The sequence below is a fragment of the Geotrypetes seraphini genome, chromosome 1 (genome assembly GCF_902459505.1).
Source record: "Geotrypetes seraphini chromosome 1, aGeoSer1.1, whole genome shotgun sequence".
In the NCBI taxonomy this organism is placed as follows: domain Eukaryota; kingdom Metazoa; phylum Chordata; class Amphibia; order Gymnophiona; family Dermophiidae; genus Geotrypetes; species Geotrypetes seraphini.
Window position 1 is genome coordinate 305,885,582 of NC_047084.1, and position 27,051 is coordinate 305,912,632.

At 43.2% G+C, this 27,051-nt stretch overlaps 1 protein-coding gene across 1 annotated transcript in view; it reads left to right on the plus strand.

Moving 5' to 3' along the window:
• The first annotated feature begins 14,867 nt into the window (after positions 1-14,867).
• The window catches only part of M1AP (meiosis 1 associated protein), a 55,156-nt gene continuing 42,972 nt past the window's right edge, over positions 14,868-27,051 (plus strand). Inside the window, exons 1-2 of the mRNA XM_033959973.1 lie at positions 14,868-15,062; positions 20,149-20,334. Of these exons, the coding sequence (XP_033815864.1) occupies positions 14,868-15,062; positions 20,149-20,334 (381 nt within the window). The remainder of the gene's footprint in view (positions 15,063-20,148; positions 20,335-27,051) is intronic.

Here is a 27,051-nt window from a genome sequence, read left to right on the forward strand (position 1 = left end):
TTTTGCTTATAATCATGAAGACATCATCATTACAGACGAAGTTCCATGTGGAAGAAGTGTCACAGCAGTGTATTATCGTAATTTTTTGCAAGAAAAATGCACAGAAAAATGCACAGATACCCTCCAAACTCAGTCCTGAGGCTCAAAGCTTTTAAAAACTCAGACAAAGTGCCGGGTTTTAAAAAGTCAGCTGTATGCCTGGACAGTCCTCTAAAAAGAGGACATGTCCGGGTAAATCCAGATGTCTAGTAACCCCAGATTAGTGTATTGCAAACTGTGTGCCTCCTGAGATTTCAGATGTGCCGCAAGATGCTGGGGAGGAGGAGAGGTGCCACTGCTGGCTGACTGTCTACAGGACGTGCCTCTCGCGGCACCTATCACTGGCAGCTCAGGGTCCCTTTGGAGGGCCTTTTTGCATGCGCGGCCATCGACGTGATGACATCATACATGTGTGTGACGCCATTGCATCGATGTCCAAGCACCTCCGGATGCCTTGAGCCACGGCCACTATGTTTAGTGTGCTGCAGCTCGACAAAGTTTGCGGACACTGCCCTAGATAAAACCTACAGTCCACTATACCTAACATGACCATCCCGTTTTTAGGTAGTCTGTCCCATTGTCCGCTGAAGAAACAAGTGCTATACCATAGCGAATACAGCCCCTCTCCCCCGGTACCTTTTTTTAATCCCGACGTCTGCCTTCTGTCCTGATGTCTTCCAGCAGCGGCAGAGCGGCGCACCTGCCTGGTCCCGCACTGCTCACTGAATGGCTGCCGTCAGTTCTCGTGAGTCCTGTGTGAACTGATGGCAACCATTCAGTGAGTGGCGTGGGACCAGGCATGCGCGCAAAAAGCTCACATCTGCCTTGTGTGCCGCTCTGCCGCTGCCCAAAAACATCAGGACAGGAGGCAGCTGCCGGGATTATAAAAGGTACCTGTGTGTGTGTGTGTCCTGTCCCGTTTTGAGGAAAAAAATAAATGGTCACGTTAACTACACCCTTTGCAATGGAAACTATACATCCATAATAGGCAAAAATGTATAATTTTTATTTTCACTGATTCACTCTAATATTTATACATGAGTGACATGCATAAAAACATGCCACCTGAGAAATATGAATATGAATCTAGCCTGCTGTGCTATTCCTAGTCACCTTCCTGATTCACGTCATGGTTTCTTGCTGCAGCCAATCAGCTGGGCCTGAGCAAACAGCCTGTGAACTTTCTCCTGCAGTGAGTCCTGTGACTTGCCTGATGTAGCCAATCAGCCAAGTGACAGTAAGTCTTGTGACCTCTCTGATGCAGCCAATCAGCTGGGCCTCAGTGAGTCCTCTGAGAGGTCTGAAGTCCTGCTGCTAGTAGTGGGAAGAGAGAGCAGGAGTGGATCTTGCTGGCCTTCCCCAGCATTCAGACTCCAGCCGATTGCAGGAATCAATTTTGAGGTAGATGGGGGTGGAGTTTATTTCCACTGATCAGACTATTTTCCATTTCCTTCCTGCTCCCACCGGCTGTACACTAGTCTGCCTCAAGTAGAGCCAGTAGGGTTGGCAAGGAAGAGCAAAGTCTCTATAATGGGTTAGGTGTGAATGAACCTCACACCTAAGCCAGAGTATGTTTGAATATGATCTCAAGTCTTTCAGATTTACTGCTAGTGGGGTGTTCTTTGTATTGAAGTACTGTATGGGCTTAAGGCTACTGTTTTTTAAGATCAAATCTAGTTTCTATGTTGTTGTTTTTTATACGTACTTTAAGGGGCATAATTATTAACATGTGCTGCTGTTTGGCCAGGTACTAGTAACCTGGATTGGCCACCGTGAAAATGGGCTACTAGGCTTGATGGACCGTTGGTCTGACCCAGTAAGGCTGTTCTTATGTTAACACATGTTATTTTAGGACAAGCCTCATTTTATGCAATGAGATCTAGTTATTAATAACTAGTTACCAGTAAAATAACATGACTTAACCAGTGTCACAGCGAGAGAAAGAGGCGCTTGGGGCGGAGGCGCTTGGCATTGCCATGTCATATGGCCCAATACTCCTTCCCTACCCTGCGCCCCCCCTAATCTTAGCTGACAGTGGGACCAGGAAGTGACAGAGGGAGAGCTGAGGCCAGTGTAAGCAGCAGGTAGGAGTTGATGCTTGCTCTAAAAAAATCAAACGCACAGCTGTATTTTGAAGCAATTGCACCCTATTTTTTTAATTCAGTGTAAACCCACAATATAAAGAATTACAGTAATCCAACTGAGGTAGTATGAAAGCTCTTACCACCGTGTGAAAACTCTCTAAAGATAAAACAGAATGTATTGCCTGTAACTGGTGCAAACGAAAAAAGACTTTTTACTAATCCATTTATTTTATTCTCAAATGTCAAACCACAATCCAAAATAATTCCCCAAACCCTAGATTTTTCTATTGTAAGAATTTCTCCAGTACTTACTATTTTCTGACCAATAAACCCATTTGGATTACCAAAACAAACTAATTTACCCCCCTTTATGGAGCCGCATTATGGTATTTTATTACAGGCCGCAGCAGTAAAAGCTCCTACGTTCATAGAATTCCTATGATCATCAGAGCTTTTATCGCTGTAGCCTGTGATAAAAAACCCCAATGCAGCTTCAGAAAAGGGAGGGGGCATAGGTTTTTGTTTATTCAGCTGTAAGAAATTATTGTCTGTCCAATTGACAGCCCAACCTACCTGAACAACCGCCTCATACAAACCACCTCAATCAGACATAGAAAAAGTCACAATCAAAAGCAAACTGAACTTATATTATACTTGACTGGAAACAATCCAAGCCGAGTAGTTGTGTTTTATATATGAAACCCTCAGAGTCCTGCGCTGCTCAATGTATTCACTGAAGCAGCTGATAGCAGGTATGCAGTTTTCTTTCATTGGGTTTTCATATTTTGGGTTTTCAATTTTTAACTTTTTTACCAAATAATCTCTTAAACGTTCTTGTATCTAAATGCACTGGATTACATGCAACTAGAAGAAATATGTGACTAGCGACACTTATCTTTAGTTAGTCGTGAATCTGTGGTAGGAACGCTCAGCCTGTACATTAATAGCCCGACGGGACCCGTTTCGCCAGTTGAGGCTTTTTCAATGGTCAAACTATTCAGGTGTGCACAGCTCGACCCGCACTTCACAACCGGCGAAACGGGTCCCGTCGGGCTATTAATGTACCGGCTGAGCGTTCCTGCCACAGATTCACGACTAACTAAAGATAAGTGTCGCTAGTCACATATTTCTTCTAGTTGCATGTAATCCAGTGCATTTAGATACAAGAACGTTTAAGAGATTATTTGGTAAAAAAGTTAAAAATTGAAAAACCAAAATATGAAAACCCAATGAAAGAAAACTGCATACCTGCTATCAGCTGCTTCAGTGAATACATTGAGCAGCGCAGGACTCTGAGGGTTTCATATATAAAACACAACTACTCGGCTTGGATTGTTTCCAGTCAAGTATAATATAAGTTCGGTTTGCTTTTGATTGTATACAGCTTGAACTTAAAACCATTGTTTGCTTAATAGAAAAAGTCACACCAGATTCACTCACCCCCCAATCAAAGCAGTTAAATGGAAAAAACTATATGATGGCCTCCTAGCCACTCAAGCAGCTAAACTAAACAATCAAATCTCCGATCTACTGATAGCATCCCCAGACTACAAAACGAATAAAGACCATACTTTTCAAAAAATCCCTGAAAAAGACTTAACACTGTAAGTTTAATTTGTTCCTCTCACTAAATCTCCAACTCCAAAACAACCAGCTCTACTCCTTATTTTCCTTGAAAATTACCAGATATCTTTTTGTAATTCATCTTCGATAACTCTTTTGTAATCCGCCTTAAACTGCAAGGTAATGGCAGAATAGAAATTCCTAATGTAATGTAATTATCAACTAATATAATTACCCTTTGATCAAATCTCACATTAAGGGCTCCTTTTACGAAGCCTTGTTAGCGGCTTTATCGCACGCACATTTTTAGCACGCACTAACTCCTGCGCTAGCCGAAAAACTACCGCCTGCTCAAGAGGAGGCGGTAGCGGCTAGCATGGCCGGCAAATTAGCGCACGCTATTAAGCACGTTAAACCGGTAACGCGGCTTCGTAAAAGGAGCCCTAAATGCTAATTGCCATTTTGATGCCCAGTCTCACAAGATCCTCTTGCAAATTTTCACAATTCTCTTGTCATCAGCAAATTTAATTATCTCACTAACTATTCCCATCTCTAGATCATTGAAAAATATATTAAAATGCAGCGGTTTCAGATCCCTAGGGAGCCCCACTATTTACCCTTCTCCATTGAGAATATTGACCATTTAAATCTACTCTGTTTTCTGTCTTTCAACCAGCTCTTAATCCATAATAGGACATTATCTCCTATCCTATGACTTTCTGATTTCCTCAGAAGTCTTTCATGAGGTACTTTGTTAAATGCCTTTTGAAAATTCAAATACACAGTATCAACTGGTTCACCTTTATCCACATGTTCATTTACCCCTTCAAAGAAGTGCAGTGGATTGTTTGGTGAGGAAAGATTTCCCTTGACTAAATCCATGTTGGCTTTCTCTCATTAATCCCATGCTTATGTATATGTTCTGTCATTTGGTTCTTTATAATAGTCTCTACCATTTTGCCGAGCACCTACATCAGACTCTATAATTTCCTGGATCACTTGTGGAACCCTTTTTAAAAACTGGTGTTACGTTGACCACCCTCCAATCTTCTGGTACTATGCTGGATTTTAAAGAAAAATTACAAATTACTAACAATAACTCTGCAAGTTCATTTTTCAATTTTATCTGCACTCTGGGATGTATACCATCCGGTCCAGGCGATTTGCTACTGTTCAATTTGTCAAATTGATCCATTACATCTTTTAGTGTTACAGAGATTTGTTTGAAAATCTCTGATTCATTAGAATTAAATACCATTTCTGGCTGTTTACAATTATTTTCAGTCAGATCCTTCTTCCACTTTCTGAAGGATCCTCTTAACTCTAATAGCTTCCTTCACCTCACTCATTAACCATGCTGGCTGCTGTTTGGTCTTCCTTCCTTTTTTAATACATGGAATATATCTAGTCTGGGCTTCCAGGATGGTATTATTCAATAACATCCATGCCTGATGTAAAATTTTGACCTTTTCAGCTGCTCCTCCAAGATTATTTTTTTGCTATGCTTCTCATGTTCTCATAGTCTCCTTTTTTTTTCTTTCCTATGGGAGATTTTTCTCTAAGGAGTTGGGGGGGGAGTTTTATTGGGCAGTTTTATTGCAGGTATTATCTTTGGGAATTGGGATCTCAGAGAGTATTTGATAATTTGTGGATTACTATATCTGTTCTTTTTGCTATGCCATAGTTTGCTATGCCATAGTTTGTTGTTATCGGTGTTTTGAAATACCTCTATGTTTGTAAAAGAGATGACCTGGTAAAATATGCAATGTCACCTCAGTAACTGCTACAGAAAAATAGACAAATATAGTGCAAAATATAGACAGCAGATATAAATTCTCAAAATTGACACATTTCAATCACTAAATTTTTTTTTTTTCATAGTCTCCTTTTTTAAAGTTAAATGCTATTATATTGGATTTCCTGTGTGAACTTATTCCAGGGATTATATAAAATCTGATCACTGTTATCAAGCGGCCCCAGCACCATTAAAAATCAATTCTTGCAAAACACAGAGCCATGGTGAGGCCTCACTTAGAGTACTGTGTTCAGTTTTGGAGACCACACTACCGAAAGGACGTGCTGAGGATCGAGTCGGTTCAGCGAACAGCCACCAGGATGGTTATGGGGCTCAAGGATCTCACGTATGAAGAAAGACTAAAGAAATTGCGGCTGTACTCACTTGAGGAAAGAAGAGAACGGGGAGATATGATTGAAACGTACAAGTACATCACGGGACGCATCGAGTCAGAAGATGATATCTTCTGGCTCATGGGACCCTCGACCACCAGAGGGCATCCGCTGAAAATCAGGGGAGGGAAGTTTCATGACAACTCCAGGAAGTACTTCTTCACCGAAAGAGTGGTGGATCATTGGAACAGACTCCCACTCCAGATGATAAAGGCCAGCAGCGTGACGGATTTCAAGAAAAAATGGGATACTCACGTGGGATCTTTAAGGGAGTAAATCCAGGGGGGGGATGCTTGGAATGGGCAGACTTGGAGGGCTATAGCCCTTTTCTGCCGCTTTTTTCTATGTTTCTATGTGATCTTTTTTCCAATTAGGTGTGTGCTGAGCCTGCCAGGTCATAACTTTAGTCTGAAGAGTAATGCTTTACTATATTCAACATTGATTAAAATCCTTGATGTCACCTTGGATTTCATCTTGTCGTTTCATTTGTACATCTCCAACGTAGTTTCATCTTCTTTTCTAAAGCTTCATCAGCTTCACTCGGTCAGGTCACTATTAAATCGTAATTTTTTACAAATCCTTGTACATTCACTAGTTATTTCTAGATTGGATTATTGCAATTAATTACTTATTGGACTTCCACAGTACCAACTGTGTCGACTCCAACTAGTACAAAAGACTGCACTCAGGCTTCTTTATAATCTTGAGGACATGCTTCTGATCTCTTTCAGGTTACCTATCAAATATAACCTTCTCACTTTTCAGATTCTGGATGCTGGCTGGACTTCCTCTATTCTTATTTTCTCATTTGATTCCCTATTCACCCAGGAGGGTGCTGCATTCCTCCAATCAATTCTTAAACTGTCTATTGCAGTGGTTCCCAACCCTGTCCTTGAGGACTACCAGCCATTTGGGTTTTTGGGATAGCCCTAATGAATATGCATATGAGAGATTTGCATATAATGGAGGTGACAGGTATGCAAATCTGCCCCATGTATATTCATTAGGGCTAGCCTGAAAACCTGACTGGCTGGTGGTCCTCCAGGACAGGGTTGGAAACCACTGGTCTATTCCATCCTTTAGGCTGCTGTTTTTGGATATTTACAGAGCCTCTAGTTTCTCTGTATAATGGCCCCAACTCTCTGGAACTCTCTCCCATTGTATCTGCAAACAGAAAAATCTCTTAAGTCTCACTTGAAAGTTTATTACTTCAAAATGGCATTTGAACCTAATTCCTAATAGTTTGTCAATTTGCAACGTTTTGCCATGGCTTGTGTCCAGGGCAGGGTAGGCAATTCCGGTCCTCAAAAGCCAGTCAGGTCTGGTTTTCAGGATATCCACAATGAATATGTATGAGATGGATTTACATGCACTGTCTCCTTGAGATGAAAATCTGGTTTTCAGGATATCCACAATGAATATGTATGAGATGGATTTGCATGCACTGTCTCCTTGTGATGAAAATCTATCTCATGCATATTTATTGTGGATATCCTGAAAACCTGACCTGGCTCCGGCTCTCGAGGACTGGAATTGCCGACCCCTGGTCTAGACCATCATTATCTTTGAAACTTTTTCTCAATGATTCTGACTAGGTAGTTAATTTCCTTATAACTTTTTCACACTACTTGTGACCAGGTAGTCACTATCTTCATTAATCTTTACTTTTCTTTCTTTTTATTTCTTCCGCACCTTGCCCTCTTGTTTTTCCCTCAAGATATTGTAAACCTTTCCTTCCCTTTTCGTCTTCTTGTATTTAGTTTGGTTAATTTGTCTGGGTACATTCCCCTTGTTTTGGTTTTATTTTAAATATGGCCCACTGTTTTTATTTATTGTACACCGCTTTGATTTGACTTTTTTTTGTTAAAAATGGCGGTATATCAAATAAAATAACTGTAATTAATCTCCCTCACCAATTCATGTGCTCCTCTAAGAACTAGATCTAGAATTGCTTCACCTCTTGTCGGTTCCTGAACCAGCTGCTCCATAAAGCAGTCCTTAATTTCATCGAGGAATTTTATCTCCCTATCGTGCCCTGATGTTACAATTTACCCAGTCAATATTGGCGTAGTTGAAATCACTGACAAACATACCTATGTCCTTTATGGTAAATTAGAGGGCCCCTGAGACACTGCAAGGCTGCACACTCCACCACACTCACATGGGCTCACACTCGCAACCCAATCACTCAGCCTAGACCCAGTCTGCAGCTAAATGTATCATCTTTTTTTGCTTTGAAAGTTTTGTGGAAGTTGTTGGTGACTTTGTGCTTAGGTGCAGAATTTTTCACACTAATTGCTTTCTTGGCGTACCTTTTCATATGGGTGGTTTTCCTGAGGGCTGCTACTGTGCCTGCTTCTCCACCTTTTGATTTTCCACCACATGTGTGCTAGTGTTTTTCGACCCTCGTTTTTCTTTATAAAAGTGGAGGGGGGAGGAGTAATCAGCGGCGGGTTGGCTTGGGGACGGAGTAGGCAGACTTCGGCACAGCTTCGGGGGGGGTAGAGGGATGGAGCACTAAGGACATAGGAAGGAGGCACTGAGGGCACTAAGGACATGGGAAGGGGCACTAAGGACATAGGAAGGAGGCACTGGGGGCACTAAGGACATAGGAAGCGGCACAGTCAGAAGGAAGTGCAACCAGAGAATCATGAAATCACCAGACAGCAAAGGTAGGAAAAATGATTTTATTTTCAATTTAGTGATCAAAATGTGTCTATTTTGAGAAGTTATATCTGCTGCCTATATTTTATACTATACTTGTCTATTTTTCTATAGTTGTTACTGAGGTGACATTGCATATTTTAGTCATCTGTCTTTACATCTTTGAAAACCACCCAAATATAAATGATAATTAACATTTTCTCTGCATACAGTGTGCTTTGTGGATTTTTTTAAAATTTTGTGGGTATCATTATGTATTAATAGGATTATATTGTGTGTGTATATGAAAAATGGATGGAAGAAATTGCATTACAATTAGTATTATTATTATGGGGGTGGAGTCTTGGGTGGAGCTTGGGCCGGTTTGGGGCCGAGTTTGGCCAGGGGTACTCGGTTGGTATTTGTTAGGCTTAGGGGGAACTTGGCTTGAAGAGGTTGAGAAACACTGTTCTAGAAGTAGGGAGATTCTGGATTCTCTACAAGGAAAACTGTTCGAGCAGTTGGTAATGGAACACATGCGCTAGCAGTTTTAGTGCACACTGCATTTCCACGCGTGCTAGACGCTAACGCCAGCATTGAGCTGGTGTTAGTTCTTGGCGCGTAGCGCGGGGTTAGCGTGCACCAATGCAGCATGCACTAAAAACGCTAGCGCACCGTAGTAAAAGGAGCCCTTAGTGCTTACAAACAGGGAAAGTGTTTCTGATGTTACAATGGGTGATCATCTGGCATCCTGTGATCACTGCATGGTACGGTTTAATATTAAGATGGGTATAGAAAGGGCTCATTCAAAAGCAAAGGTTCTAGACTTTAAAAAAAACTAACTTTGTTCAGATGGGGTTTACGTCAAGGAATTGTTGTGTGGGTGGGAATGTTTGGAAGGAGTGGAAATGCGGTGGGCAAAACCGAAAGGAGCAATTGTAAGGGCGACAGACCTTTTTGTGAGGCAAGTAAGTAAAAGTAAGAGGAAAAGAAGGCCGCTTTGGTTCTCAAAAGTAGTAGCTGAGAAGGTAAGGAATAAGTGGTTAGCTTTCATAAACTACAAAAGATCGCAGAAAGAGGAAGACAGGCAAAAATATCTGGAAAAGTTAAGGGAGGTTGGCTGTGTAGTCAGGAAAGCAAAGATGCAAATGGAAGGAAAAATAGCTGACATGGTAAAAAGGGGAGACAAGACATTTTGTAGATATATTGGTGATAGGAAGAAGTGCAAAAGTGGCATTGTGAGACTCAAAGGTGAAGGGGAGGAATATGTAGAAGCTGATTAAAAAAAGGCAGAATTGCTTAACAAATATTTGTGTTCCGTTTTCACAGCTGAAGCACCAGGAGCGGAACAACAGAAGACAAATGTGAATAGGGATGGGGGAGTAATAGACCCTGATCGATTTTTAGAGGGTTGTGTTCGTGAGGAGCTAGCTAAAATAAAGGTAGACAAAGCGATGGGGCCTGATGGTGTACATCCGAGGGTGCTAAAGGAACTTAGGGAAGTTCTGGTAGCTTTGTTGACTGACCTTTTCAGTGAGTCTCTAGAGTCAGGAGTGGTACTGGAGGACTGGAGAAGGGCGGATGTGGTCCCTCTCCACAAAGGAAGTAAGGAAGAAGTCTGACTTCTGCGGTAAGCAAATTAATGGAAAAACTTTTAAAACAGAGAATGGTCAAGTTTCTGGAATCCTGTGAATTATAGGATTGGAGGCAACATGGATTCACTAGAGGTAGGTCTTGTCAGCCAAAGCTGATCAATTTCTTTGATGGGGTGACCAGAGAATTGGATAGAGGATGTGCATTAGATGTGGTGCATTTAGATTTTAGCAAAGCCTTTGACAGTGTTCCACACAGATGTCTAATAAATAAACTGAGTGCCCTTGGGATGGGTCCCAAAGTGATGGGCTGGGTCAAGAACTAGTTGAGTGGAAGGCGACAGAGGGTAGTGATCAATGGAGATCACTCTGAGGAAAGGGATGTTACCAGTGGTGTGCCTCAAGGTTATGTTCTTAGGCCTATTCTTTTTAACATTTTTATAAATGATATTGCTGAAGGGTTGTCAGATAAGATTTGCCTCTTTGCGGATGATGCTAAAATCTGCACTAGAATAGACACACTGGATGGTGTGAATAACATGAAGAAAGACCTGGCGAAGCTTGAAGAATGGTCTGAAATTTGGCAACTAAAATTTAATGCTAAGAAATGCAAGGTCATGCATTTGGGATGCAAAAATTTGAGGGAACAGTACAGTTTAGTGGGTGAAGAACTTATGTGCACGAAGAAAGAGCGGGACTTGGGTGTGATTGTATGTGATGATCTTAAGGTGACCAAACTGGTTGAAAGGGTGACGGCGAAAGCTAGAAGGATGCTAGGTTGCATAGGGAGAGGTATTGCCAGTAGGAAAAAGGAGGTATTGATGTCTCTGTATAAGACTCTAGTGAGACCTCATTTAGAATATTGTGTACAATTCTGGAGGCTGCATCTTCAAAAAGATATAAAAAGGATGGAGTCAGTCCAGAGGAAGGCAACTAAAATGGTATGTGGTCTTTGTGATAAGGTGTATGGGGACAGACTTAAAGATCTCAATCTATATACTTTGGAGGAAAGGCGGGAGAGGGGAGATAATAATAATAATAATAGCTTTATTTATATCCCGTCATACCTTTTCAGTTCAAGATGGTGTACAACAAGAGGAGCTGTAAGGACAGCGAGGTGACATCACAATAGTTAGAACTGGGAGGGGGTAGAAGATAGTTGAGAGAAGGGGCGGTATAGGGTAGGAAGAAGGAATGTGTAAGACAAGGAAGGTGATGAGCAGAGTTGAAGGATCAGATTAATTTGTCAAACAAGTGGGATATGATAGAGACATTTAAATACCTATGTAATATAAAGGTGCATGAGTCGAGTCTCTTTCATTTGAAAGGAAACTCTGTAATGAGAGGGCATAGGATGAAGTTAAGAGATGATAGGCTCCGGAGAAATCTAAGGAAATACTATTTTACAGAAAGGGTGATAGATTAATAGAGTCTCCTGGAAGAGGTGATGGAGACAGAGGCTGTGTCTGAATTCAAGAGGGCTTGGGATAGGTACATGGGATCTCTCAGAGAGAGGAAGAGATAATGGTTACTGTGGATGAGCAGACTTGATGGGCCATTTGGCCTTTATCTGCCGTCATGTTTCTATGCTTCTAATTTCAGCATCTGTCCGTTCATGCTGATCAGACTTATCACTCTTATCACTTTACATGTATGGCTGCTGGCTCTTCCTTTCCTGCCCCTTCTAAAACAGGAAGTTAATGTTGGAGGGGAGGCGGCCAGTGGAGTCAGCAGCAGCGCACTTAGAGACTGCTGCTGCTAGGCTGAAGAAACATCAGCAACGATGGAAGTGCCAGTGGGAGAGGGGAGGGGAAGGTCATGGTTGGGTCTGAAGAGATTCACCCAAGGTGTGGTTCAACAGGTATACTGACAATTTTACATTGTATTAACAGTGCAACAATATTAAAATGACCAAATGTAAACATAAAGGCATTGGGACTTGTAAAATACAATCAATAAGATAAACTTGGAAATAGGCAAATTAAAGCCTACTTTTTCTCCCTGACTGGGCCCCTGCCTGGACTCCTGGTTTTATACTTCCCTCTGGTTTTAGAGGATCTGGTGCTATTTGGGCTGTTTCCTCAGAATAGAACACCCTTTTATTAGTTTGACAGGCACTGCTCTGGAACAGGGAGCATGAATGTTCCTTCTGCCACTGCTTAGGAAGGCACATTGTGGTGTCCTGCTACATTGGCTTTCTTTAAAATTATTCCTTTTCCATCTGTTTTATTTAACAGAGAGGAAAGTGTGAACTGTTACTTGGATACATATCTTAACAGGAGCATTTATCATCCCTAAAATGAAAAAAGAGTGTGCCTTGGCAGCCCTGGAGCAGGTCAGTTTTTTCTTTTGAAATATGCAGTTAGTATTTTTGCTGGCCTTACATTGCCTCCTGCTGCCTGCTCTCCAAATTTTTCACATTCAGCCTGGACACATGTGAGGTATAAAACGGTAAACAAGCCAAGAACTTCCACCAAATCAAATTCCAAATTCAAGATTAAAATAGGCCTCTGCCCCATGGTCTGCCCCTCCCATGTAAATCCCCCCACAGCCCGACATTCCCAAGTAGATCCTCTCAGGCCACAACACCCCCTTGTAAACCCCCCTGCCCCCCACCAAACCTTCCTGGTGTCTTCCTTTACAATCTATGGTTGTCTAGAGCAATGCTCCTCAACGCGATCCTGAAATATCCCCTTGCCAGTCAGGTTTTCAAGCTATCCACAATGAATGTGGATTTTCTGGAGGTTCTTTAAATTTAATTTAAAGTGGCACATGTAGCTTAGTACTGCAAGGCTGCCACTAGGCGTTGCTGCAGCCATATTGGATGTTAATTTGGGGAATAGCACTACCTGTACTGTATAATGTTTAATGAAATAGACTCAGGTCATTAAGGAATGATTTGATTCTTATTTTCAGGTACACAGCAAGTTTATTTACAATACAGGTAATGCAGTAATTTGAGCACTCAGATTAGGGATCTTATACAAAGGAAAGGTGTCACAAGATAAATATTGTTAGAAAATCTATTAATTGTGCTGAATTGGTATGAATTCACTCTTATTAAGGCCCAGATGTGTTCTTTCTTCTTTTTGCTGCTTCTGGATAGAATGAAGGAAGTTTTGTATCTGCAGAGGGTAGCTTGAGATGTTGATCCTTGCTGGAAGAAGTAGCATAGCGAGGAAAGGAGGAACCCGAGATAGAGGTGTCTGCCATCACTATGCCGTATGCCCCCGTACCCGCCTCCTTATATTTCTTTGATGGTTTGACTGTTTAACTGTATTTTTTGTTCCCTACCCTATTTCATTTTTACATTTATTTATTTCAAACTTTTATTGTAAACCGCTTAGATTTAACTTTGGTTTTATATTTGCATTATATTAAATAAATTGAACTTGACTTCCCCACCATGCACTCCTCCATACCTTCTCAAATCTTCACCGACAGTGAGCAGCATCTCCCACTTGCTGCTTGCACTGGCTTCAGCTCTCCCTTTGATGTCACTTCCTGTCAGGAAATGGCATCGAATGGAGAGCCGAGGCTGGTGCAAGCAGCAGGTAGAAGATGCTGCTTGCTGCCAGCGAAAATTTGAAGAGGTGGGTGGTTGAAGAGGAGAGGTGGTTTACTGTATCAACCCAGCCTTCTTTTGTTAGGCATTGGTTGACCACTTAACAGTTCTTTTGTTTTAGCCAGCACTGCTCTGAAAGAGGAAGAGTGAGCCAGATTCTCACAGAGCTGAGTTTAACTGATGAGTTCCAGTAAGCAATAATTTTTATAACTCCTAGATCCAGCAAAATTAATCACATCACAGGAACTGGAGTCACGAAGGGCAGGAGTAAGTGAGCATCATTTCTACCCAATATACACCAGAACTTAAAATGTAGGCTAGGGAGTCTATAGAGGGGGAGGAGAGTTGAGATGTGGGGTGGGGCTGTTACCTACTTGCTTTGGGGAGGGTGGGAGGGAGGGGGATTGTGATCAAGGGGAACAAGAGGAGTCGCAGGTGAGCAACAAATCTGTATTCATTTATGTGGGTCCTGGCCCTGGCAACTTTCTTTTCCTGAATTAGCCCCAAATATTCAGTGCTTGTGCCTAGATAGTGCTTGGCATTGAATATCAGAGATTAATTCTGCCCGTGGTGTTCCAACATTTTAAAAAATGCCATTCCCCTTAATATAAACTCATTTTTTAAAATATATATATCTTTATTCATTTTTAAAGCTACACTTGTGCATAATACATTATTTACATATAATATTAAAATTAAAGCACTCATTTATTGATTTTTGGGGTTTTTTTTACCTTCATTCATATTACTCACAATTTTTTTGTCTTTTCAGTGTTGACAATCAGATGATTGTCTACCCATTATTGAATAGAGGAACATAATCTCCATCCATTATTGCATAGAGGACAAACAATTATTAAGTAGTTTATAAGCATGCCTCAAGGATTCTTTAATATGGATTACTATCTGAATATTATTAGCATAGGGATAACGAGAGATCCCTAGCATTTCTATCAGTGGTCATAACAATTGCCTGTTCCTGCATGAAACAGAGACAGCTCATTGGTCATGTCCAACTTCTAGTCCTATAACTAATACTGTTTTATGTTTTACTTATTTTTCATTCCCCGTTAAATTTAGATAAGTTGCCTTTGCCACTGATGTACTGTCCTCTACATGAACAAAATGAATTCCACGAGGCTGTTTTCAGAAGCAAAAGTCGGAGGTTATACCAGTAAGCCCTATTCCATGACCATGTATGCACGACAGCCTCCACGAATCCTGCTTATAGATGTTGGACCACCCTTTTGGAGCAGCATCTGCTCCAGTCTTTGTGAGGCTCTGGAGAACTTCCTATCTCTCGCCTGCAGCCTCGATGGACCCTGCCGAATTCCTCTCCTGAGCTTGTATGTGGTACAGAATCAGCATGAATGCCTCCTTCCCTTTGTAGTGAGTGTCATTCAAGTCTCTCACAAAAGACTCGGAAGTGAATATTCAACAGTATGGCTGATATTCAAAGGACTTAGACTTCTAAGTTCTGACTTTGAGTTAGGTTCCTAAATTTGGCCTCTTTAAAAATTTACAAAGGCTGAGTGTCTAAATTTATACTCAAAAATGTTACTAAGGAGTTGATATTCAAACTGATTTAATTGGCCAGAAATGAGTCATGTTTGGGGCTAACCGTTAGTGCCACTGAAAATAACCCTTTAGCGCCAAACTGAAAACCAGCTACTTTGGGGGCATTCTGGGGGTAGAATTGGCACTTGACCAGTTAAGTGTGATATTCAGTACTTAACCAGCCAGGTTAACTGCATAAGTAGGACCGTATAAAAATCAGCCCCATCTTTATATGGTAACCCCTAACTAGTTAAGTGCTGAATATCACACTTAACAAGCTATGTATTAGTTTGCTCCGGAAGCCCAGAAGTTCAATGCTGATGCCCAGACTTGGCCTAACATTTTATTTCTAGGCTTAATGCTGGCAGCAATAAAAAAAACAAACCCACTGATTGCCGCCAGCTGAATGTTGGATCTTAAATGCTTAAATCCACTGGGGTGGATTGAGGGATGGGAAAAATTTAGGAGCTTAACACTGATTTTCAACATTAGGCTCAGAAATCCAGCCAAATGAATGGCAGGCCTAAATTGATGAGCATACATTTAAAGTGCCTAAATACACCTAAACCAAAGTGAGTGCTATACTGAAAGTTATCACAGAAGCACTCTAACTCTGTATTGTAACACCTTCGCAGAAGCTCATGTAACCACTCTGAATTGACTTAGTCAATCATTAGTAGCGGTACAGAAGCTTTCAATGAACAATAAAGATCTTAAATGAAGATGAATTTTTATATGAAAACTTAAGCTCCTAAGTTTGGCGGAAAATAGGCTCCTAACTTAGGAGTTACCGAAGATTCAGTAATGAAGTAATACATTCTGTAAGAGATGTGACAAGGAAGCCTTCAGAGATGGCGATTTCTATATGATGCAGAAATATGAAATTTACCATTTTTGCTTTATCAAATATGTACAGATTATCAGATATCATTTATTCCTTGGAAATGCTCATTTCTTTTAGCGTTCACATTTCTATTTTTATAGGCTTGATATCCCATATTTTGGTTTCTAGTGCAATAGGTGTGTTATTCTGGACAGTCAGGTAATGTCTCCATGCTTGTAAGCCATGTAAAAGGAATCCACTTCAGCTTTTGAATCCCTCCTCCTTTACTAGAGAGCTTTGCTGCTTACTTCAGTTTTTTCTTTTGCATGCAAGCCAGAAGGAGTCTTTCTAATCTCTGTATATTTCTGTCTTTTTATTTTTTTCTATTCTTTTTGCTAATTTTCAGCAGTCTTCAGTGCTTAGAGCTCCCCTTATTGAGGGTTCAGTTCTGCCTATGTGAAAGAGAAGCAGACTGAGATCTGCAACTGACAGACTAATCCCTCTGTGGTACCTGTTGGCCAGCCTGCAGAAACTTTTTTGGAGCTTGGGGTTCATTCCCCTTGTAAAATTGCTCACCTATTACATCACAGGGGCTTGAGTGCATGCTGTTAGGCTCCCATAGTGGGCTCAGCAGGGGTCCACAGGGTGCTGACTGCGTTTCACCTCCCTCTTTTCGTGTCCGCGGGTCCCTGAGGGTTCGAGGCTCAGACAATGGTCCAATTGGCAGCCCGAAGATTCAGTGTTGGAGGAGCAGTCCGTTTGAGGCAGTGATATCTTCTCCCAGATCCATCTACCTTTGGAGCTAAGGCAGGCTACAGCACATTTCCAGCACAGGTCACAGTGAGTAAGACTGTTACAGCCTATGAGGAAAATCAAGGGTGGTCTTTGAAACCAATTTTTTAGGCTTCTTCCCCTTCCTTTAGGTTTCCCCATCTCTAAAATCCTAAAATTACTGGTTTTTAATTTTAGTTAAAGCATTTCTGAACCATTTTTTTGAGCCAAAACACTGTTGCTGCAGCCATCTTTGACTTCCCGATTTTATTTTTTTAATGATATCCAGGTCACCTTGTTTGCCTCACAACTGGCAGGGATAGAGTCTTCAGGCTCCTTTACTCCTAATTCATGCCAGGTTTGTGCTGGATAGGTGCCCAAAGAGTGCCCTTACGCTCTCTATGGCTAAAGGCTCTCTAGGGCTGAAGATAAGGTCGTGGGGATTATCGGTGGGGAGTAAATCCCTTCCAGAGCCTCAGAGACGCAAACTGGAGTCATCTAAAGGGAATTCCACGCTGCCTAATACTATATTTTCTCCAGATTTTATCAATCTGATGTGAAGAGCTTATTTGGATGGACAAGATCCCCAGGAGGCGCACAAAGGGGCTTGGGCTTTCAGGGCGCATCTACCTCAGTGTCAGAGCCTGGCCAGGATCCGGTGGGCCTTTCCAAGGGAGACTCAGATGATGGGGGGGGGGGTCTATTTGTATGCCTTTACTGTCACAGAGCGAACCCTCCCTGTCAGGAGATGTGATACGCATAGAAATATTTGATATTGCGTGTACAACAAACTTCTAATAAACTTGAAACTTGATTGCAGTCTGGTGCGAGTACACAAGATACAGTGGTGGCCCTCAATCAAGAAGATAATCCCACAGTCCATCAGCTGTTCAGACCTTCAGTTCTGATTGAGATTATTGTGGACTCTTTGTGGGAGTTAAACTTGGACTCCCAGCAGGTCTCCTCTGCTCCCTGCTCTATAATGAACAGAGTGAGAGCCTAATCTCCTTCATTTCCCTGGCATCCTGACATAAATATGTTAATCATGGAGCATTGTGATACTCCTGAAGAGTCCCTTAAAATAGCCAAGACTATGGCTCGGCTGTATCTAATGGCACAGGAGTGTCAGGGGCTGTTTTCTTGGTAGCGCAGGTAACCAAATGCATGTCCCTGCCAAGTGAGGGAAGCATTGTATTAGGATGTGCAGGATCACAGAGTGGAGGTGATTCTTAAAAGACAATTTGAAGTGCTAGCCTTAGGAATCAAGGCAGCTGCAGCAGCTTCCTTTGTCACACGCACCTGTCATACCAGTTTGCGGGGGCTTGAACTGGCTAACGACAAGCCTTTTCCCCAGTTTCTATTAGCAGGAGTGGACGAAATAGCCGATTCTCTCTACAACATCATCAGAGTCATGAGTAAAGTTTCGGCTTATTTGATCTCAGCTCGCAGAATGCTCTGGATCAGGCAATGGGCTGGAGATTCATCCTCCAGGGGTACCCGTAGCAGACATCCTTTCAAGGGACAAATGTTCTGAAAAGGTCTGGATGATCTCATGGCCATCATGGTAGATCGTCCGCCGAAATCTCTACCTGACAGCAGACTAAGAGCCTCTAGAGGCCCCGTGTGCTCTACTTTTCATGGCTCCAGATCCTCTCACAGATCCTTCAAGGGAGCCAGACAGAGATTCTCAGATCCCAGCCTCCAATTCTCGTCCCGCTCCAACCTCAAGAAAGCACAATGACACCAGGTCCCAAGCAGTTTCCCTGAAGATACGGGGACAGCTCTTGGAGTATGTGGAGGCCTAGGTGCAGAGTTCGTCAGACCATTGGGTGCTGGAGATCATTCAGAGTAGATATAAGCTCGAATTCGCCAGCCCCTAATGGACTGGTTTATGGACTCTCCTGTGGGATTTCCAGAGAAAACGAGCAAGGTTACAGCTACTATTCAGAGGCTGTTAGACATTCAGGCCATAGAATTTGTGCTGCCCAAAGATTCGAGCTCAAGCAAATACCCCACATACTTCGTCATGCCCAAGAAAAGCTCAGATGATTGGAGACCCATTCTGGATCTTATACATGTCAATGCGGCATTGAAAGTACCACACTTTTGAATTGAGCCTATTCATTCAGTCATAGCAGTGGTGGTGCTGGGAGGAATTTCTGGCCTCTCTGGATTTGAGGGAGGCCTAGCTGTACAGTCCTATCTTTATGGAACACAGAAAGTTACTGAGTTTGTGCTCAATGTGCAAGTTTTGCTCTGCTGAAAATTCTACTTTAAAATTGAGAGTTAGTTTCAAGCAGCAATTTGGAGGTTCCTGACAAAGGGGTGGCTCCAAAACCAAGCTCAGTAGAACTGCAAATTTACTTATGGCAACATTTTCCAGCACAAGATAAGTTTTCACTTTTGTATTCTTAGCGGGTTGTGCAATGTTGTAGCACTTTTTAGATTGGTCTCCACTCATTCCATCATTATTTACTTGTTTATATTATTATTTGAGTGGGCATACACTCCACACTATTATTATTATGCACCTAGGAAGATCCTGTGATGATATGCTGCACTGAGCCTTGTGCTCTTGCATGAGATATGTATTGAACGCCGTGTGTTTTTCTGACTTATGCAATTCACACTGAGAACTTCCCAATCACTAAATTATTATTTATAGTGATAAAATTGTGTGAGTGGATTCTGTATCTTCCTCAGTGCTCACTTGAAGAACTAATATAGAATTTGATTTTGAGGTGTTCTTCCTCTGGGTTTTTCATTTTGATTGTTATAATCTCAGAGCAGAACAAAGTTGTAGTTTGGGGAGTTCCTTGTACCCTTCCTTCACATCTGTTTCAATATAGGGCTATCGCTTAAGAACATAAGAATAGCCTTACTGGGTCAGACTAAAGGTCCATCAAGCCCAGTAGCCCGTTCTCACGATGGCCAATCCAGGTCACTAGTACCTGGCCAAAATCCAAAGGGTAGCAATATTCCATGCTACTGATCAGTGTCTTTCTCAAGAGCAGACTATGGACTTTTCCTCCAGGAAATTGTCTAAATCCTTCTGAAAACCAGCTACGCTATCTGCTCTTATCACAATCTCTGGCAATACACAAGCTGAAGGGGGTAGCAGAACTCTCTATTGAAGGAGGAGGGATTCAAAAGCTGGAGTGAATTATTTGCATGGCTGGCAAGCATGGGAACATTACCCATCCATCCAGAATGACACACCTATGTACTAGAGAAGGCAAGGTAAGAACCTAATCTCTTTTTATGATAAACCCAACAGTGAATTTCCATAAGAGAACACTGATCTCTCTAACCATTGCTTCACAGCAAATTAAAGGGAATTTCACACGGCTGCAGTCTTGTGTCTCAGAGCTACGGTCACTACCTAAAGAAGGCTCCTTCCAGCCCAAAGTGGAACGTATGAAGCCTGCCATTCTGGATGGTTTGCAACAGTTTAAACAGTATTCACAATATATGATGGCAGGAGGCCCTCTCAGTAGCTGCTCTGTGGAGGTGAGATGTTTTGTCTAGCATGTAAGACACTTTGAGAGAGGTGTGTGCACACAAACCTGCAGGAATTTAAAACATGGAAGGTCTGTCAGAATTTATGGAGAGGTGAAAAAGACACGTTTATCTTCAGAAATGAATGGTGGTCCTAGAGATACTGTATGTTCAAGTGCAAAAGGCATATGTGTCTTGACCATTGGTTATATACCCCTACTCACAAGTTTGTGTAGAAGGTATCAATTTACATTTTTGGCTCCACCTCTTCTGCACTGCTCTATTTGCTGCTCAGTTCATCCTTCTACACACAAATTGAAGGTGTCATTTTTTTGTGTCAGTCCATGGAACTTTATCAGGTGCCAGCTGCATCACCCCCCCCCCCCCCCAAAGAGGAGTGAGGAGCTGTGGGGTCAAGGGATTGTGCTCCAACAGTCTGAGTGCAGCATGAAGAAACAAGCTTGTCTTCATGCTGTCTGCAGCATGAAGAAACAAGCTTTTGTATACTTATCTTAGGTAGTCTCCACCACTGTCCAGCTTGTCTGAGGGCTGAGGGAGGCACATCATCGGCTATAATGTGAATATTGAGCCTGTTACTGTCTGTGGGACAAATTCTCAGTTTTGTGGGTTTCTGGGGCAAATATTTAGGTTCCCCATCTCCAAAAAACCCTTCCATGTGATTTGGGCACTTTTAGTTTTCTTTCCTGTGCTGTTTTTGTTTTTTGGCTCTCTCTTGTAGGTTTGGCAGCCATCTTGGATTTTTGGTCCTAATTTTTAAAGCCTCATTTTGCCTCAAAAACCCCTCAATTTTGCTCAAAATTTTTTAAAAAATATGGCATTTGGCATTGGGATTGAGCCAGATTGATGCTGGGTGGCCATCTAAGGAGCATCCATGTATCGCATGCAGGGGTAGGGTTAACATATGGCTCCAGAAAACTGAGAACGGATTGAGATATCTGGGTTTTACCATTGCTTTCAGAAGAAGTAAAACCCAAATGTCTCAATCTGTCCTATTTATTTCCATTGTTTTCAATGGAAGTAAAATCCAGATGTTTAAATCCGTCCTCCTTTTTCTGGAGCCATATGGTAACCCTGTGCAGGGGGGCATGTGACAGGGTGCAAGTTTCATGCAGGCAGCTCCCTCTGGTCAGTCAAGGGCAGTGGTCTCAAACTCAAACCCTTTGAAGGGCCACATTTTGGATTTGTAGGTACTTGGAGGGTCTCAGAAAAAATAGTTAATGTCTTATTTAAGAAATTACAATTTTACATGAGGTAAAACTCTTTAGAGTTCATAAATCTTTCCTTTTGGCTAAGTCTTAATAATAACAATTGTAATTTATAGCTAAAGAGACATATGATCAAGAAATTGTTTTATTTTACTTTTGTGATTATGATAAACATGCAGAGGGCCTCAAAATAGTACCTGGCGGGCCACAAGTATGAGACCACTGGTCTAGTTCCTTTGGGTCTTTGCTTGATCCATTGAACAGCGACTCGCCATCGTCTCGATCATGTCTCCCCTCTCTCTGCGCTCCTCAAGTGAGTATAGCTGTAATTTTTCTAACCGTTCCTCGTACGGGAGATCCTTGAGTCCCGAGACCATCTGGGTGGCCATTCTCTGGACCGACTCCATCCTCAGCACATCCTTGCGATAATGCGGCCTCCAGAATTGCACACAGTATTCCAGGTGGAGCCTCACCATGGATCTATACAATGGCATAATGACCTCCGGCTTACGGCTGACGAAACCCCTGCGTATGCAACCCATGATTTGTCTTGCCTTGGATGAAGCTTTCTCCACTTGATTGGCAGCCTTCATGTCCTCACTGACGATCACCCCTAAGTCTCGCTCTGCTACCGTTCTTGTTAGGATCTCACCATTAAGGGTATAAGTCCTGCATGGATTTTGGTTACCCAGGTGCATAACTTTGCATTTTTTGGCATTGAAACTGAGTTGCCAGGTCCTAGACCAGCGTTCCAGTAGGAGTAGATCGTGCATCATGTTGTCGGGCATTGAGTTTTTGTCCGTTGTGCTTTTGCCCACTACATTGCTTAGCTTGGCGTCATTGGCGAATAATGTTATTTTACCTCGGAGCCCTTCTGCCAAGTCACTTATGAAGATATTGAATAGGATCGGGCCCAAGACCGAGCCTTGGGGCACTCCACTGATCACCTCCGTTATTTCAGAGGGGGTGCCGTTCACTAATACCCTTTGAAGCCTACCTCCAAGCCAGTTCCCAACCCATTTTGTCAATGTCTCGCCCAATCCTATAGAACTCATCTTGCTTAGCAACCTGCGGTGTGGTACGCTATTGAATGCTTTGCTAAAGTCCAGGTATACGATGTCCAGGGACTCCCCAACATCTAGCTTCCTCGTCACCCAGTCAAAAAAGCTGATCAGGTTGGATTGACAGGATCTCCCCTTAGTAAATCCATGTTGACGGGGATCCCGTAGATTCTCCTCATTAAGGATCGTGTCTAATTGGTGTTTGATTAGGGTTTCCATTAGTTTGCTCACTATTGATGTGAGACTCACCGGTCTGTAGTTTGCTGCCTCTATTTTTGAGCCTTTCTTGTGGAGTGAAATGACGTTAGCCGTCCTCCAGTCCAACGGGACGCTGCCTGTACTAAGGGAGAGGTTGAAGAGCGCGGACAGCGGTTCCGCCAAGACATCACTCAACTCCCTGAGCACCCTGGGGTGTAGGTTGTCAGGCCCCATAGCCTTGTTAACCTTGAGCCTTGACAGTTCACCGTAGACACTGCTGGGTGTAAACTTGAAATTACTAAATGGGTCAGCCGAGTTAACCCTTGTCTGTAGCTGAGGGCCTTGCCCCGGCGCTTCTCGGGTGAAGACTGAGCAGAAATATTCATTTAATAGTTGTGCCTTTTCTGAGTCCTTTTCCACATATTCTCTGTCTGGTTTCCTAAGACGTACTATCCCTCCCGAGTTTTTACTTCTGTCACTGATGTACCTGAAAATGATTTATCTCCCTTCTGGATGTTCTTTGCTAGAGACTCCTCCATGTGGAATTTAGCCTCCCTGACTGCAGTTTTGACGGCTTTTGACTTGGTCAGGTACTCTGCTATAGAGTCTTGTTTCCCTGATTGTTTGTAAGAGATGAATGCTTTTTTCTTCTCCTTGATGAGGTCTGAGATCTGGCTTATTGTTCTTACGCCGTTTACTTACTAATTTAACATAGCGGTTTGTCGCTTCCTGTATGGTGGCTTTCAGAGTCGACCACATTTCTTCTATGCTATCGGTTTCTGCTTGGCTTTGTAGCACCTGGTGAACAAATTCGCTCATGTTTTGGAAGTTTGTGTCCTTGAATTTGAGGACCTTGTTCAGTGTGGTGGATTTAGTAAAGCCTTTCCTAAGATTGAACCATATCATGTTGTGGTTGCTGGAGGCCAGTGTGTTTCCCACCGAGACTTCTGTGACACTTTCCCCATTGGTAAGTAACAGGTCCAGTATTGCCTGATCCCTTGTTGGGTCCAACACCAGATGCCTGAGACGTGCTCCCCTCAAAGAGTTCAATAGCCTCCTACTGCTGCCGGAAGCAGCGGTAAGTGTGTCCCAATCCACATCAGGCATGTTGAAGTCACCTAACAATACTGTGTCCCCACGCAAGGTGATATTCTCTATATCTCCGATTAAATCCATATCTAGGTCATCCTGTTGTCTTGGGGGTCTGTAAATTACGCCAAGATACAGGCATTTGTCCTTCCCTCTGGCCAAATTAACCCAAAGAAATTCCTCAGTGTACTGGACGTCTGCGATTCTTGTGACCTTAATGTCATCTTTTGTATATAATGCTACACCTCCTCCCATTCTGCCCTCCCTGTCCCGGCGAAGCAAGTTGTAACCCGGTATGACCATGTCCCATCCATGGGAGTCCGTGAGCCAGGTCTCAGATATTGCCACCACATCCAGGTCGGCATTCCTTATTTCTGTTTCCAGTTCCAGGATCTTGTTACCCAAACTGTGTGCATTAACGTACATAGCCCTCCATGTGTTTTTATTACGTCTCGTTTGAGCTACCTGGACACTATTAGCATTATGCTCATATTTTGTATTCTCCCTAGACTCAGAACTATATCGTGTACCTAACCCGGACTCCCCAGATCCAGAACTACAGTGTGTACCTATCCCAAATATGGAAGGGTGTGTATCTTGTGGGGATGTTCCCGCGTGGGCTACTTGAACTCCTTTGGTATAATATGCAATGTGTGTACCCCCTCTGGACCCAGGATTACAATGTGTACTGCCCATAGTTCCGGAATTACAATGTGTACTCTCTCCGGACCCAGAATTGCAATGTGTACTCTTCCTAGATCCAGAAGTACAATGTGTATATCCCCTAGACCCAGAATTACAATGTGGCCCAGAATTATAATGTAAACCTACCCCAGCCTCGAAAGTGTGTATGCTCTCCCTGATCTAGAATTTCGGTGACCACTTACCTCAGCCTCAAAAAAGAATTGGCAATTTAGCTCGTCAGGTTGTTTGTTTGTGCCTGTACTCTCCCCCGACTTACCTAGTTTAAAGCCCTGTGAAGTAGGCAGGCTAGACAGTGTCCAAGGACATTCTTCCCTCTTCTGGTCAGGTGCAACCCGTCTTGTCCCTGTAGTCCTTGCAATGCTTCTCCATGGTGTAGGAACCCGAAGTTCATCTCCTTGCACCATCCCTGTAGCCAGTCGTTGGCCCTCTGGATGCGATCCTCCCTGGCACTACCCTTGCCCCTTACTGGGAGGATCGAGGAGAACACCACCTGCGCATCCATCCTCCTCAGCTTCTCATCCAGGGCCCTGAAGTCTTCAGGTATGCTGTTCGGGGTGCTCCTGGTGGTGTTGTTGGTCCCGACGTGGATGAGTATCATGGGGAAGTTGTCTCGGGGCTTGATGAGTCTGTCAAGGCAAGCAGTTACATCCCGGATCCTGGCCCCTGGCAAACAGCAGACCTCTCTTGATTGCAGGTCTGGTCTGCAAATTGGTCCTTCGGTGCCCCTCAGCAGAGAATCCCCGATGACCACCACTCTGCGCTTCTTAGGGGTAGGCCGTTCTGTTGATTCCGGAACTGGAACTGTCTGCTGAACTGTCTTGTTCCTCGTTCTCAGGACCTTCCTGTAGCAGCTGATATCTGTTACTCAGGGCGATCTTTGGTGTCGATGTAGAGCTGCCCTGTAAGTGACTAGAATTAGGTCCCCTGCGTTTTCCTGTGGAGGAAGACACCAGCTGCCAGGAGTCAGTGTCTCCAGCCACTTCCTGCATTCCGGCAGTTGGTCTCAAGTTTGCAGGTTTGGATGCTTTGGGTGTTCCCAGGGTGGTCTTGTCATGTTCCTGCACAGCGATTTGAGACAGCTCCTGGATGACTCCATCGATGAAGGTCTCGTCGTCTCGGATGCACCTTAAGCGCTGAACCTCCTCTCTCAGGCTCCTCAGCTCTAGCAAAAGGTTTATGTCCGGCTGATCCATTACTTCCATCTGTGTTGAGACTGTAGACATCTTTGATGGGATGGCCTCGGTCTGTACAGATACCTCTGCCCTCTGTCCTGGTTCCCCTTCCATCTGCACTAGGACCATAGCCATCCCCTGGGTACTTTCAGTGACTGTGCTGCCTGTTTTGATTGAAGTCTTGCTGCTTCTAGTTCTACCTGCCATTAAAAAGTGTTTTTTTGTTTTATTTTGTTTTTTTTAAAGTTAAGATATTTGTTAGGATGGGGGCTCTTAGGTTTCTGACAAAAGTGTTTAGGTTGGGGGGGATAGGGGTAGTCAGTTAGACCTGGTCTGAGGGATAGAGAATTTAATTAATAGTTAGTTAATTGTCAGTTAAGGTTGCCTGTTTGTTAGTGTACTAGAGTGGTCTGATTGAATGTGTCTGCCTGTTAAGATGGCTTGGGAATAGAATGCTTCAGTTTCTCAGGGGGGTTTCTTTTCCCTCTCAGGCAGTTCATCCTTACAGTTACCGTATTTGTGAAGTCATAAAAGAGGACACATGAACCCACACCCATCTCATCCCATCCCACCCCTGCCCCACTAGTCTAACCCCTGCCCCGCCTCACCTTTCACCCATTTCCTTAGTCCCCCTTCTCATCTTCTGTACCATTTTAGTGCTTCTCTTTCTCTCCCTCCAATTCCTCCCCATTGGTGCTTCTCTCTCCTTCCCTCCAGTACCCCCGCAGGTGCTCCTCCCTTCAACCTCCCTCACGAGTGCTTCTCCCTCCCCCATGGGTGCTTTACTCTCTCTCTCTCTCCACAACTCCCCTCCCCCATGGGTTCTTCTATCTATCTCTCTCTTTTTCGCTTCCTCCCTCCAACAACCTTTCTCAGCACGGTGCATCTCTTTCTCCCTATGGCTCTCCCCGTCCCCTACCTACTTCCTTGCCAAAATTTAATTTTCAGGCAGGCTGACATTAGCAGCAAAGTGAGCCTGCTGCCATTGGTCTGCCCAAGAAGCCTTCTCTCTAGAGCGTCCCACCTACACGGAAATAGGAAGTTGCTCCAGAGAGAAGGCTTCTGGGGCAGGCTGACAGCAGCAGGCTACCACCTTCCATCCCACAGGGTCCGACTACCTGCCTTCCATCCAACGGGGTCCAGAAAAGGAGCAAAATGTTGGCCTTGCTGGATATCAGAAAAGTTCTTCTACGTTATTTGGGAAGTCACAAATTATTTTCACCTGTTGATTTTAATATGTTAATTCATCCTAGCCGCTTGGGGAGGCCAAAGTCTAAA